This window comes from Vicia villosa, linkage group LG5 (assembly GCF_029867415.1).
Source record: "Vicia villosa cultivar HV-30 ecotype Madison, WI linkage group LG5, Vvil1.0, whole genome shotgun sequence".
NCBI lineage: Eukaryota > Viridiplantae > Streptophyta > Magnoliopsida > Fabales > Fabaceae > Vicia > Vicia villosa.
In genome coordinates, this window is record NC_081184.1 from 164,348,402 (window position 1) to 164,362,367 (window position 13,966).

The 13,966-nt window shown below is 33.1% G+C and overlaps 1 protein-coding gene across 1 annotated transcript; it reads right to left on the reverse strand.

Moving 5' to 3' along the window:
- Positions 1-12,770: 12,770 nt before the first annotated feature.
- Positions 12,771-13,370, reverse strand: LOC131605930 (uncharacterized). The gene has a single exon (XM_058878218.1). It carries the CDS (start codon positions 13,368-13,370, stop codon positions 12,771-12,773), a length of 600 nt encoding a protein of 199 aa, XP_058734201.1.
- Between the last annotated feature and the right edge of the window lie 596 nt (positions 13,371-13,966).

A 13,966-nucleotide genomic window follows, 5' to 3' on the forward strand; every position in this document is an offset into this window, starting at 1 on the left:
AAAAAAATGTAAATTTACCAATAGTATGATTTGTAGCACTTGCATCTATTATTCAGTTAGATTGGGTATGGCACTTCAAACTTTACCCTTTTGAGCTATAAAGCATAAACAAGTTAACTCGAGAAGTTTTAATAGTTTTCCTATATGTTCTAAAATTAATGGCAGTTGAGTTGATGATGACTCTTTCTATTAATCAAAATTTCTAGCGTGAAGTACAAGATCCTTATTATCCCTTTTATTCTTCCAGGTAGCAGCAGGTTTTTCCTTGAGCTTCCAATATGTTTCACGAGTATGCCATGCACAACTGTAATGACCACACTAGGGTTTACATTCAATGATGTTTCTAGAGGTCATAGTAGAGCTTTCATGTTCAGTACTATAGGGCATCTTTATCATCATAACTCCTTGTTGTGCCTCGTCCCTCCTTAATTCATAAAAAATATATCGAAGGGTTGGTAATGGTGTCTTTCCTAAATACGTCCTTTAACTTCATCAAGATCTTTATCCATCCTAGTGATAAACAATAAGACCCAATCATCTTCTTGTCTCTTAAGGAACATTACACTATCTTTTGCCTTTGTTCATTTATCATTATAACAAAGATTAAATTCTTTCCACATGGTTAAAATTTCATTGTAATAAGTAGTTATATATTTGTATCCTTACTTAGCATGCCATAACTTTGACTTCACAACCAAGATTCAGGATAAATTGATAATATCAAAGTATGTTTCTCTAACAACTTTCCACAATACCTTTGTAGATGGTAAGAACATATAGTTGCTAGGTTTAATTTAGAAATGAAATGGCCTATAAAGGACTTTGAATATACATTTCTCCAATACTTTTTTTCAAAATCAGAGTTAAAAAACGTGGGAGCGGAAGTTTAAAAAGAGTTTTAAAGGAGACTACATGATTAAATTGAAGTACATATGAGTTCAATGATAACAATATGGTAATTAATCCAATTAGATTAAAAAATAAATTTGAATAGAATCATGATACAATAATCTAGAACTGCAATTTTTCAAAATAATCATCAGAAATAAATGTTTAGTAGACTAGATCTAAAATAGACGTAAGCTTAAACATTAAATCTCTAAGAACATAAAATGTAACCACATGCAAATTAGAAAGCAAATAAAACCTAAGAACATGCAAGTTATACATAGAAATTAAAAGAGAGAGGGATGAAGAAAATAATCACTGAGATTTATATTGGTTGAGTGTGTCGTCCTCGCATGCACTTAATTTAGTCTCAGATGGAAAGCCATAAAAAATTATTGAGTCTTCTACTAATAGAAAATGTACAAATGTCTTTTAGTGCAAATGATAAAAATTACTGACCCCGCAAACGAACACGGGTCTTTTCACCATGCTTTTTCCTCACACACACGTTTTCCAAAAAACTTCCTAGAATATCACTCATCCAAAAAATACTCCAAGCCAAGCCTCCTTAATTGTGGAGTTCTTATCTGTTAGGCTACCGAAAAGAAGATGCATCTTGTTGGTATAGGTAGTACCAATCAATCCTTTAAAACTTTTCCTTCAATCATGCAGTCTCATACTTGCACAGCCTCAAGATCCCTATCATTATTATGTGAATTCGGTGATCACTTTCCGCCCTCGGCTGTTACATTTGACCACTCTTTGCCCTCTTTGGTCTCGAGTGTTACATCCCACCAGCTTCCGCTTGTTTCATTCCCAAACCACATATTTCTGGGAGAGGTCTAGCTATGATACCATTTGTAACACCCCAGACTCCTTTCAGGATTACCGACTGACCCCACAAACCAACACGGGTCTTTTCAGCATGCTTTGTCCTCACTCACATGCTTTCTGGGAAACTTCCCAAAAGGTCATCCATCTAAATACTACTCAAAGTCAAACCTCCTTAATTATGGAGTTCTTATCTACTAGGCTACCAAAAAGGAGATGCATCTTGTTGGTATATGTTGTTCCAATCAATCCTTATAAGTCCTCCTTCAACCATGCAGTCCCATACTGCACAGCCTTAGGATCCCTCTCATTTCGTTGTGAAATCAATGACCACTCTTTGCTCTCTTTGGCCTCGGGTGTTACAATTGACCACTCTCTTCCCTCTTTAGCCTCGGGTGTTACAATAATCATAGATATTGAAATTTATATCTAATAACTAAGCTACACAGATATTATTCTTGATTTTACTTCAAAACCTTCAAGATCTATAATCTTGAATCAATCCACCTTCTAAGAACCAAAGCACCCTGAGACTCCGCCCGTAACAATCTTTACTTAATCCTACTATATTTTTCTTGTCTTAGTCTTTGAACTTGTTGAAGGAGCTAGAAACTCTAATACCTCTTGTAACACCCTTCTAAACCCCGCGACAATTATAATAATAATTCAGAGTACATGAAACAAGGGTGTCACAATTCAATTTAAAAACAAACATCATACGTCATTGCCATGCATTCGCTGAGGAAATTCAACATAAATCATCATAATCCATAAAATAATCTCATGTCAACACAGTGGAAATCCAACATTCGGATGAGTATAACATCTTTAATACTACATCCCAAAATAAAACCAAGATCATAAAAATAGAGTTATTAAAACAAGAACCTTAAGCTAACGTTCCCCAGTGTTACAATTATCAGAGCATGACACTTGACGTTAAAATAACACACTGACTCATGAGCTAATCCTCACCAAGTCGAAAGCCGGTATCTTCTTAATCTGAAAATGTCAACATGTAAGGGTGAGTCTCATTCGAAATTAATAAGTATTATACAGTCATAAGTAATGAAACATCATAGCATTATCATTCACCTAATCACAACATGTATTCAGATTTATAACAACTGATCACACACCAAAATCCAACACATCACCAAGTATAATACACAATCATTTGATCATACTATATTATCATGCACATGAATGAACTGACACTATGCATGTGGTACCATACATGGGCTAAACCCATCCAACTGATCTTTCATCATCTAGATACAGTTCAACCGGCACAAATTCCACACAATGGGAATTATGCCCACCATTTGATCCACAACATCACCGGGATCCATCACCAAATGCATATGAATGTACACATATGTCATACTTATAACATCACCGATCTGATGCTTCGCATCGTCTCATTACAACTCACCGCCTCATCACCAATAAGCATGCACATGTATTAACAATCATTCAGTTATATCACATATAATCATGTCAAAACAACACCCAAATCAAAATGAAATCCAAGTGGCTACACCACCTCAACAACACATTGTTACATTCACACATATATGTACACAATGGATTAGTCCATTCATTAAATTAAATCAACATCTAAAATAAAATAGGGCCACTGCCCATTTCATCAATTCATCACATAAAGCTTTAAATTAGCTTCGCAACGCTCAAAACGGCGCTCAAAACGGATGTACGGTTTGAAAGTTATGCCTCTCAAAAAATTTGTCAAAAATTGGATGTTATGCGTCGACGCAAACCCCCTTCAGGTCGACGCATTGGATTTCCTGTCCCCATCGGGTATGCGCACGCTGACCCTATAGGTTGACGCATGCTGTCACTCAGGTCGACGCAAACTGATACTTAGGTCGACGCATCTGCCGCTTAGGTCGACGCATTCTTCGCAGGTGCAGAATATTTCTGCGATTTTAACATATTTCTTCTCCCAATTTCATCCAAATCGCACCAAAACAGTCTCATACCAAAAACATCATCAGATAGCATATTATAATACAAATATATCACGTTTTAGAAATCTTTTAACACCAAACCATTCATCAAATTCATCAATTGCATCAATTCAACATTAACAACCTAAATCCCCAAAAACCCCAAAAACCAAAACATGCAATCGAACCAAACAACAATCCTAATCAGTTCACTACCCCTGATTATATAATAATCACTAATCCGAAGAGTCCCCCTTACCTTAGAGTTGAATCTTCGAAGGTCCTCTTCATCCCCGTCTTCTCCTCTTTCACGTATCTCTCTGTTCTCCAACTTTACTCTTTTGCTTCTAATTTCCCTTTTTCACAATTGCTTTATTTTATGAAAACATAAGATAAATTAGTAATGGGATCACTCACTTAGCACCCTCATATTACTAATACCACCATTTGGCCCAACGACTAATATTTTATAATTTCCCAAAAATTCCAATAAAAATACCAATAATCCAAGAAATTAATTTAAACTCCAATTAAATTAATAATGTAAAATATGGGGTGTTACACCTCTTGGATAAGAACTTATTGTTTTTCTTCATTAGGTGTTAAATTTCCAAAAATTGGCAACCTGATTCTTCTATATGAAAAAATGTCTTCACAAGAATAATAGACACCTAATGAATCTCCTCACAACTATATCTCATACTTTCACCTAGAGTTGAGCAACACTAGTCAATGATGTGTTTGGTTTGGAGAAGAATATGATATTTTTCAGAAAAATCTCACACAATAACTTTGCAAACTCCAGAAATCAAGATTGAAAAAACCTTTTGTTCACATTTAATCTGGAAGAGAGCTTTGCGTTATTACACTACTACGAATAAGTGATTCTACATCGGTTTGTTGGGCGAGGTAAAGAAGAGTGTCATGGAAAATGCGTCATATTTTTCCTCGATTGGAATACCGATCAAGGGGAAAAATTATTGGTCATGGACTATGCAAGATATGGAGAGAGAGAGAGAGAGAGAGAGAGAGAGAGAGAGAGAGAGAGAGAGAGAGAGAGAGAGAGAGAGAGAGAGAGAGAGAGAGAGAGAGAATTTTAGCTTTTATATGTGCTAGAGATAAGGCACAAAAAAGTATAAAAACAACACTTTGATTCAAGTCAAATACAAAAAAAATGATTTAAATGTAGTGAGAGAATGATTTGAGTCAAATTTTAGCGTATTTGATATGAGTCGGACTAAAGATTGATTCAAGTTACACTTCCAGTGATCAAATAAAAACTAAAAAACTAGTTCATGACTCGAGTTAAACATTTTATAATTCAAATGAAAGGAGGGTGTGATTTGATTCATGCATCCAGAGCCAACATCCAATTAATAAAACTTTCTCATAATTTGAGTCATGGTATTCTTGACTCAAGTCATGATTCCAGAATCAAATTATTGGATAAAAATAAAACTTCATGACTCAAGTCAAGGATTTGCATGATTCAGGCCATACATGCATAAGTTTCTTAATTCAAATCATAAAGATTTTTAATTCAAATCATCTTACATTGACTTTGGTTAAATTACCGTTTTAAAATATGAAAATTAGTTTCAACCTAAGAGAGAATGAGGGACAATTGCGAGAGACTCAAAATATGATAAAATATAATGCGGTAAAACATTAAAACATATTAAATTGATACAAATACCTAGGAAGCCATTTCAATAGGGCTTTCTATCATACCCCAATTTCTTACCCTAAGATCCCACTTCATTATCATCATTCATTTCATATGAAATCATTCATGCATAAATTCCTAACCTCAAATATACAAATTTTTTTTGCTTGTTGCTTATTTCACAAGGTAGGTGATTGATCAAGAAGACTCAAGAGATTAGGGTTTTGAGACTCTCCAAGGGACTCAAGCTTCTCATATGCTTAAGTGATTCCCATTATCAATATTCAAGCACAAGAATGCTTCAAGTCAAAATCAACAACTTTCAAATTCATCTGGTACGCCAATTAGGGTTTTGACCTAATTCTCTGAGGAAGTTGACTTTTGGTCAAAGCATAGTCTTATGGCTCAAAACATGATTCAAGGATCTCAATTACTTCATTATAGCCCACTCCTATCATTCATTAGGCTAGAAGAGTTTGATTCAATTGGTATTGGAGAGAATGCAATTCTATTGGCAAAAGCAAACTGTGTAGTGATCAACTTTGACTTATGGTATTTTTGGTCAACTATGGACTTTTAAGGTTAATTATCATGAAAATATGATCAATAAAGACATTTGACTAAGTTTGATCAAGAAAATTAAGGTTACTTGCAAAAGGGGCAAAAGTGAAGAAGTTGGAAAATTCACTAAGTCCACAAAATTACATGTTCAAGTGCTCAATTTTGGAAGCTTGTAACTTCTTTACCAAGTCAGCATTTTTTGTGCTCTAACGATCAGATTGAAGATCTCATTTTATACAACAAATTTTTTCTTGAGGATGAATTCCAAAAATATGCAAGGATTCAAAGTTATGGAGTGATCAAGTTAGGACTTCAAAGTTGTCAAACACTTAGAATTTTTCCTAAGTGTTAAGATAGATTTTTCTCCAAGTTTTGTTGCCATTTTTCTTTATGATCCAAGATGAATCTCTTCAAGCAACCAAAAAGGAAGTTGAAGAATTTAACCTCAGCTTTCCAAAATGTCCAAGAACTCATTCATAGCATGTGTGAGCTAGGAAATTCGAATTTAAGAAGGCACCATGGAATTGCATTAGAGGTCCATTTTCATGTTCATGACCAAGTCCAAACCAAAGCCATACCTCTACAAACCTTTTTTTAGGCCTCTTTACCTCTAAATCTCTCCATAATCAGATATTTATACAAACATTTCATGCATTACACAAAGATTTGAGGCATTGTCCATTGCATTATACCATTTATGGATGAAATTGCAAAAAGTCACTTAGCCATTTCCATAAAGATCACCTTTCTTCAACCACTCTTGATTAAAATTTCTAATCTTAATTTGTTTGGATATTACTTTATCTAAACACTTAGAATCAATCCCTAATCTCAGCAAAAGCATGGCAAGTCCCTTGAATCACTCCTTCTTCATCATGAGGCAAGCCACGCTTTTTGAAATTTGTAGAAACCAATTGATCAAACCAACATTCAAAATGAATTGAGATTGATTTTTGCAAGTTATGTGAGCCATATGGTGAAGGTGTGAAAAAAACTAGAAATGGGGTGTTTGAATAGGATTTTTAAAACACAAAGCTTTTACAACAAAAAAATCCTCTCTTTAAACAACAAATACTTCACTCTTGATAATAACGATAGATTGCAAGAAGGAAAGAACAAGGTATGTTTACACTAGTTCACTTGAAAATTATCAAGCTAATCTAGTCCACCCGCCAAGGTAATTTCGCCTTATCAACAAGGTCCAAATCCACTATAACCAAACTGATTACAATTGCATGAGATAACTACCGATGACTAACACAATACAACCTTTAAGACGCACAAGTCCTAAACTTCTCAATAAATTCTGACCAACTGGTCACTTGAGGACAACCTCTAAGGCACACTAATCTTAGACTTCTCAAGAAATTCTGACCAACCGGTCTCTTAAGGACAACCTTTAAGTCACACTAATCTTAGACTTCTCAAGAAATTCTGACCGATCAATCTCTTGAAGAACAAACAAACAACAGTTTGAATGAAGGTTTGTTTACAATTACATGCTTCTACACAAGCTGGATGTAAATAGTAAAGTACAGATTATAGACAAAAATGAGAGGGTGTGAACAATCCTTCAGGTTTGTGTATATCAATGTGAAACTAGCAGCTTTGTCTTTAAGTCTTCAAGCCTTATTAGAGCAAATATAATAATATATCCGTTAGCGGGCAAATTTGGAAACTCCAGAAGTTTGGTGGCTTGAACGTAATGGGGACAAGATCGTACAACGCGTTCGTCCTTTTCATGGTAGTGGAGCGAAACATTCGTTTTGTACCACATACTATCTACTACGTTTCGTTATCTTCTATTCTTCTTAAACTTCAGAGGCTGACAGCATGAGTTGGAAGAAAGAAAATAATCCTTGGGTCTTCAGAACTTCAAGTCTTCAGAACCGCGTCTTTAGAGCCTTCAGCACTTGGTCTTTAGTACCCTTTGTCTTTAGAAACATAAATCTTCAGAGCTTCAAGTCTTTAGAGTTTTTAGAACTGCGTCTTCAACACTTGGTCTTTAGATTGATTTCTTCAGACTTTGTTGTTGGTGCTTACTGTCAAATTAGTTAGAGCTAGTGTCCATCAAGTAGGATTTGGCGTCATTGAATTGGGCCAGGTAAATATTATCACACATTATTGTAGGATAATGGTAAGTATTTCCACCGATTAATGTAGTACAATGGTGAGTATTCTAACAAGTTATGAAAAATCTTAACAAGACTCTGATATCATATTAATAAATAAAAAATAATAGTATATTTTATTCTTCAACTAATATAAATAAAAAGAGTACAACATATATAAAAAAATAAAAAAATATTTTGGAAGAATATAATAATAATAAATATTAAATATAAAAAGTAAATAAATAAGAAAATAATATGGTTACTCCAACATTATCTATTTGATTTATTAGTATTTTATAAAACTTTTTACTTTAAATAGTCAAATAATACAAACAAATAGCTTATATTTTAAATTAAAATATAACCAATTTAAAAATATTATTTTAATATTTTCTAAAGATTTTTAAACAAATAATTATTCAATAGAGTTTTTTTAGAGATTGAATTATTTAATAGTTTATTCGTGCATTATATATACTATACGGATAGATATGTCCCGTTCGGAATCTTAAATTATCAACAATATAGAAATTAAATAATTTAGTTTTCTCACTTTACCACAATATGAATCATATTGCACTTCAAAAGAAAAATGAAACCTTAATTTGGGGCTATATTTGATTGTGTCCACATTATTATCTTAATTAGACCCGTTAAGTTTCATCAAAGACGAACTCAATGTGTTATGGATTCACAACCACCAAACTCTATACTTCATACTATTATTTTGTGGCTATTAGCATTTGGGGAAGACTTCATAAATATAAGTGGAGATAAAAAAAAAAAACTGTTTTCTCTTAAAAAAAAGAGATAAAAAAGAGATTAACAGCCCGTTTCATTATTAATATAGGATATAGAATAGAAAAAAAATTAAAAAATAGAATAGAATAATACTGTAAACAGTTAGATAACAAATTATCATGATCGATAATATTATTTTAGTTTACTATATCTTTATTCAGGTCTTATAATGAGATGAAATAATATATTATATTTAAATGAAAAAGTTGTATATATATAAATAAATTAATTTGTGATATGTTAGAAATTAACAACAAATACTAAATAATATCAATATTTGACCGTATGTTTATTTTGCTAATTTTTAATTGAGCTCTTAGTTATAAAAAAAATTAATTCAAAATAAATTTATGAGATTTTTTTACTTTTTAATAAATACTATTAAGAAAATTTTTAATAAAGGAATTAGTTTTGATTGATTGAAGAATTAATTTTGATTGCTTGACATACGTTTTGTGGTCCAAATTACCTAATTGTAGTCAACCAACATCTAAATAATTTTATTTCAATGACAATTTTAATAAGTAATTTATATTTATAAATTAACCATTTCAAAATAAAAAATAAAAAATACTTTATATTTGGATTTATCAATTTATATTTTTTATATTTATTTAATCATTATAATGTTATAATTTTTTTAATGATATAAACAACACACTTTGTATTGTTTTATCAAGCAGTATATATAACAAATATATAAAAATGTAAGCAATGAGAATGTCTATGTATTTCTCACAGTAATGTGAAAATTTTAATTATGGAATTAGATAAGTCCACATATACATTAAACATGATTTAAATAGCCTAATAATATTATGCGAAGATAGATTGCATCATCTACATAAACTTGTAAGCAAATTCTTAATTAATTGGGTAGACTTATGAGGTTGGTCCAGTTGTACCATTTGCCTTTTTGGTCTCTCGTGAAATAAATGTGGATCAAAATTCAACAGCTCCGTAAACTTCCATATATGGTATATAATGTAGATATTTAGATACAAAAAAAATTCTTTAACGAATTTAATTGTTATGCATTTTTTAAAATTAAAGTTTTATAGATTCGATATATTACAATTAAATTTGACTTGATTAATGCTATTAAAGATTTCTTTTGTCATGAGCGTTTATTTATTTAAAAGAGGGGTGTCAAAATCGGCCGTCGTCCGTCGGGCCGGTCCGCACACCCGCCAAAAATTGGCGGGTTGGGTTGGGATTTTGGACCCGCCGCCCACCAAAATCTATCCTACCAAAATCTACCGCCCGCCGTCCGCCAAAACCCGTCTCGTCTATTCGTTGAGTCCGTTATTTTTTAGTTAATTTTAGTAATTTTAATTTATACATTATTTGTAAATATATGTATTATTTTTTAAATAAAATTTATTAAAAATTTGTTTTTATAAAAAATTATTTTAAAAATTAAGTGAAAAATTTAATTTAAAGGTAAAAAAAGCATATTAATATATTAAAAAATGAAAAAAATATAAATAAAAAATAGACGGACAAGCCCACCGCCCGCCAACCCGCCATCTTGGCGGGGCCGGCATGATTTTTATGCCCATTTAACTTGGCGGACTTGCTCGCCCCGCTCGTTTTTTGGCAGGCTTTAAGCAGGGCAGGCGCGGGGCAGGACGGGCGGTCATTTTTGCCACCCATAATTTAAAGCATTCAATAGTACAATTAGGGATGGCAAAACGGGCCGCCCGCCCCGCCCGCCGCCCGCCCCGCTTTATGCCCGCCAAAAAACGAGCGGGGCGGGCATGCCCGCCAAGTAAAATGGGCATCAAAATCATGCCCGCCCCGCCAAGATGGCGGGTTGGCGGGCGGCGGGCTTACCCGCCTATTTTTATTTATATTTTTTTAATAGATTAATATGCTTTTTTTACCTTTTAATTAAACTTTTCACTTATTTTTTAAAACAATTTTTTATAAAAGTAATTTTTTAACAAATTTACTCTAAAAAATATTACATATATTTATAAATAAATGTATAAAATAAACCATCAAGAATTGCAATTACTAGAATTAACTAAAAAAAAGTGAGTTTTGGAGGAGGAGCGGGTTTTGGCGAGCGGCGGGCTTTGGCGGGGCGGGTATGGCGGGCGGCGGGTTTTGGCGGGGCGGGCTTTGGCGAGCGGCGAGCCTAAAATCCCAACCCAACCCGCCAATTTTTGGCGGGTGCGCGGGCGGCCCGGCGGGCCCCGGCCCGTTTTGCCACCCCTAAGTACAATAGTGCCGCTTATTTCAAAACATGGTGATAGAAGGAATATTAAAGAATATAGATCAATAGTCATATGTACCATTGCCTACAAAGTAATCTAAGAAATTCTTACTATTAGACTTGACAAGGTTATTGGTGATATGCATTTGTACTGGGTCAACATATTCATAATCATATTCTGTTGGCGTATAGGTTGATAAAGGGGTATTCTAGGAAAGGTGACTTCCCCCGATGTATGGTTCAAATCGATCTCTAAAAAAATTATGATATGGTTAATTGAGATTGGAGTGTATTATGAAGGAGATTGGGGTTCTAACCCTGTTTGTTAGATGGGTTATGCTTGTCGTCACTTCTGTTACTTATAAGTTCAATATCAATGGGCATCACACGAAAGCTATCAGGCCAAGCGGGGTATTAGACAGGAAAATCCTATCTCCCCTCTCTAATTTGTCATTATAATGGAATACATGAACAGTTGCCTTCGCCGTATGCAGAGGAACCCCAATTCTCACCATCACGCCAAATGTAAGAAACTTCACATTACTAACCTTTCTTTTGCAGATGATTTACTTCTATTCTCAAGAGGAGACTATATGTTAGTGGAACTTATGATGGAGGCTTTCAACAATTTTGTTGTTTCCACTAGGCTCAAACTCAACCCGGCAAAATCCAAAATCTATTTCGGCGGTGTGGATGCGAGCACAAAGCAATGTATTATGAATTTTACGGCATTTTGCGAGGGGTCACTTCCTTTCAGGTATCTAGGGATTCATCTGACCTCTAAAAAACTATCTATCCATAATTATATGTCGTTGTTTGAGAAGATAACGAGTAGAGTTAATCATTGAAGCACTAAACTCCTTAGTTACACAGGGCGTGTCCAACTTATCAAAAGTGTTACATTTGCCATTGTGAACTATTGGATGCAATGTTTTCCTATCCCGAAGTGGGTTGTTCATAAAATTGAAGTTATATGTATATCTTTCCTATGGACAGGTGGTTCTAAAATCAATAGAAAAATCCCTATTGCTTGGGATAACTTCTATAGACCTCAGGATTATGGAGGATTGGGAATTATTGACCTTAAAATCTGGAACAAAATTACTATGCTGAAATTACTTTGGAACCTCAGTCGGAAAGCTGATAGCCTTTCGGTTAAATGGATACATACTTATTATCTGAAAAAAGAGGACCTAATGAACGTTAGCATAAAAAATTACACCTCTTGGATTACGAAGTCCATCTTTAAACAAAAGACTATTGTAGTTGATATTCAACAGGTATGGGCAGGGTCGGCCCTGGGCCAGGGCATGCATGCCCACAACCCAGGGCCTCAAAATTTGATTTTATGGGCTTTGTAAATTTTATTGAAATATATGAAATATAATACATTACATTAAAATTACATTTTGAAATAATGACTTGTGTTTAATGTCTTGGGTTCAATTCCCATGTGATTTTTTTGGGACTTTAATTGTTTTATTTCTACAAATGAATTTGGCTATAAAAATTTCAAGCTTCTTTTAAAATTACAAATTAATCTATAATCTATAAATTATTTAAAATTATCTTTAGAAATTTAGGATCCTATAATAAATAAGGTGTAGTTTTTATTATTATTTTGTAATAACTTTTTTTTGAAGCAAATAGAATATATTACATCAAAAAACAGTTATGTACAGTGGTGATCCTTAGATCCAACTTATCAACAAGACCTATTACATCATCAAAAGAGCAACATGATTTCTAAGCTTCCTATAAAGCCAACTTCTATAAACAATATTGTCTATGATGCTTTTCACTATATTTGTGTTTATACTATTGGCAAAAACTATACTATTTCTTCTATGCCAGATACCATATACAGTTTCGAAAAAAGCCATTCTCAAAAGGCAAGCTTTCCAGCCTTTCTTATTTACTTCCTTTGTCACCCATTTCAATTCCTCAGCCCAAGGAAGTGGTCGATGATCCTTGTCAATCCACTGCAAAACTTGGCACCACACCTCCTTATTCTCCCTGCACTCAAAAATTAGATGGGCAACAGTTTCATCAGTTGTCTTACATATACTGCAAACACTATCCGTAATCATATTGAATCTCATGAGCCTATCCTTAGTCGCAAGTTTCTCATGACACAACATCCAAGTAATAAAATTTGCCCTGGGTCTAGCCAAATTTTTATGGAAAATACTCCTCCAATCCACCAAATTCTCATTATCATTCATGGCTGCATACATCAGATTCATCTTGAATCTATTCTGGCTCAGCATTCTGTCCCACAGTTGTTGATGTTGCTGCAGTTCTTCTCTAGTATCCATGATCCTCTTCATCACCCAAGAGCTATTTTGTAATAAGTTTTTAAAATTTTAAAATATTACTTTAATTTAATGTTATTTTAAATAAATTTTTTATAAAAAGATTATTTTTTAGATATATCATTTTTCAAAAATTATGTGATTTTGATTATATTAAAATTTTTAATGATATATATTCAAAGAATTAGATGTTAACACTATTTTTTTAATTTATAAAAAATAATTGAAAATAACTTCTAATATTTTTTAAAAAATTCTCATAAAATTATAAAATATTTTAAGATATGTTAGAACTTTTGTGTCTGACAAATATCTAAGAGTTAAGAATTATAATCATAAATCAGATCCAATCCTAAAATCAAATGTTGGAAGTGATTGTCTTTTTCAGAAGAAAAAAAATGTAAGAAAGGAGAAGTCTTTAAAAAGCTCAACAAGTTAATTCAAATGTTGAAAGGATGACTTTAAGAATCCTAAAAAAATCATCATCAAATTCATCAAAGAGATTAGGGGTCCATTTTTATTATTGCCATGGGCCTCTAAAAAGTCAGAACCGGCCCTGGGTATGGGAGCATATGTTAAATAATAATAAGTTTAAGATG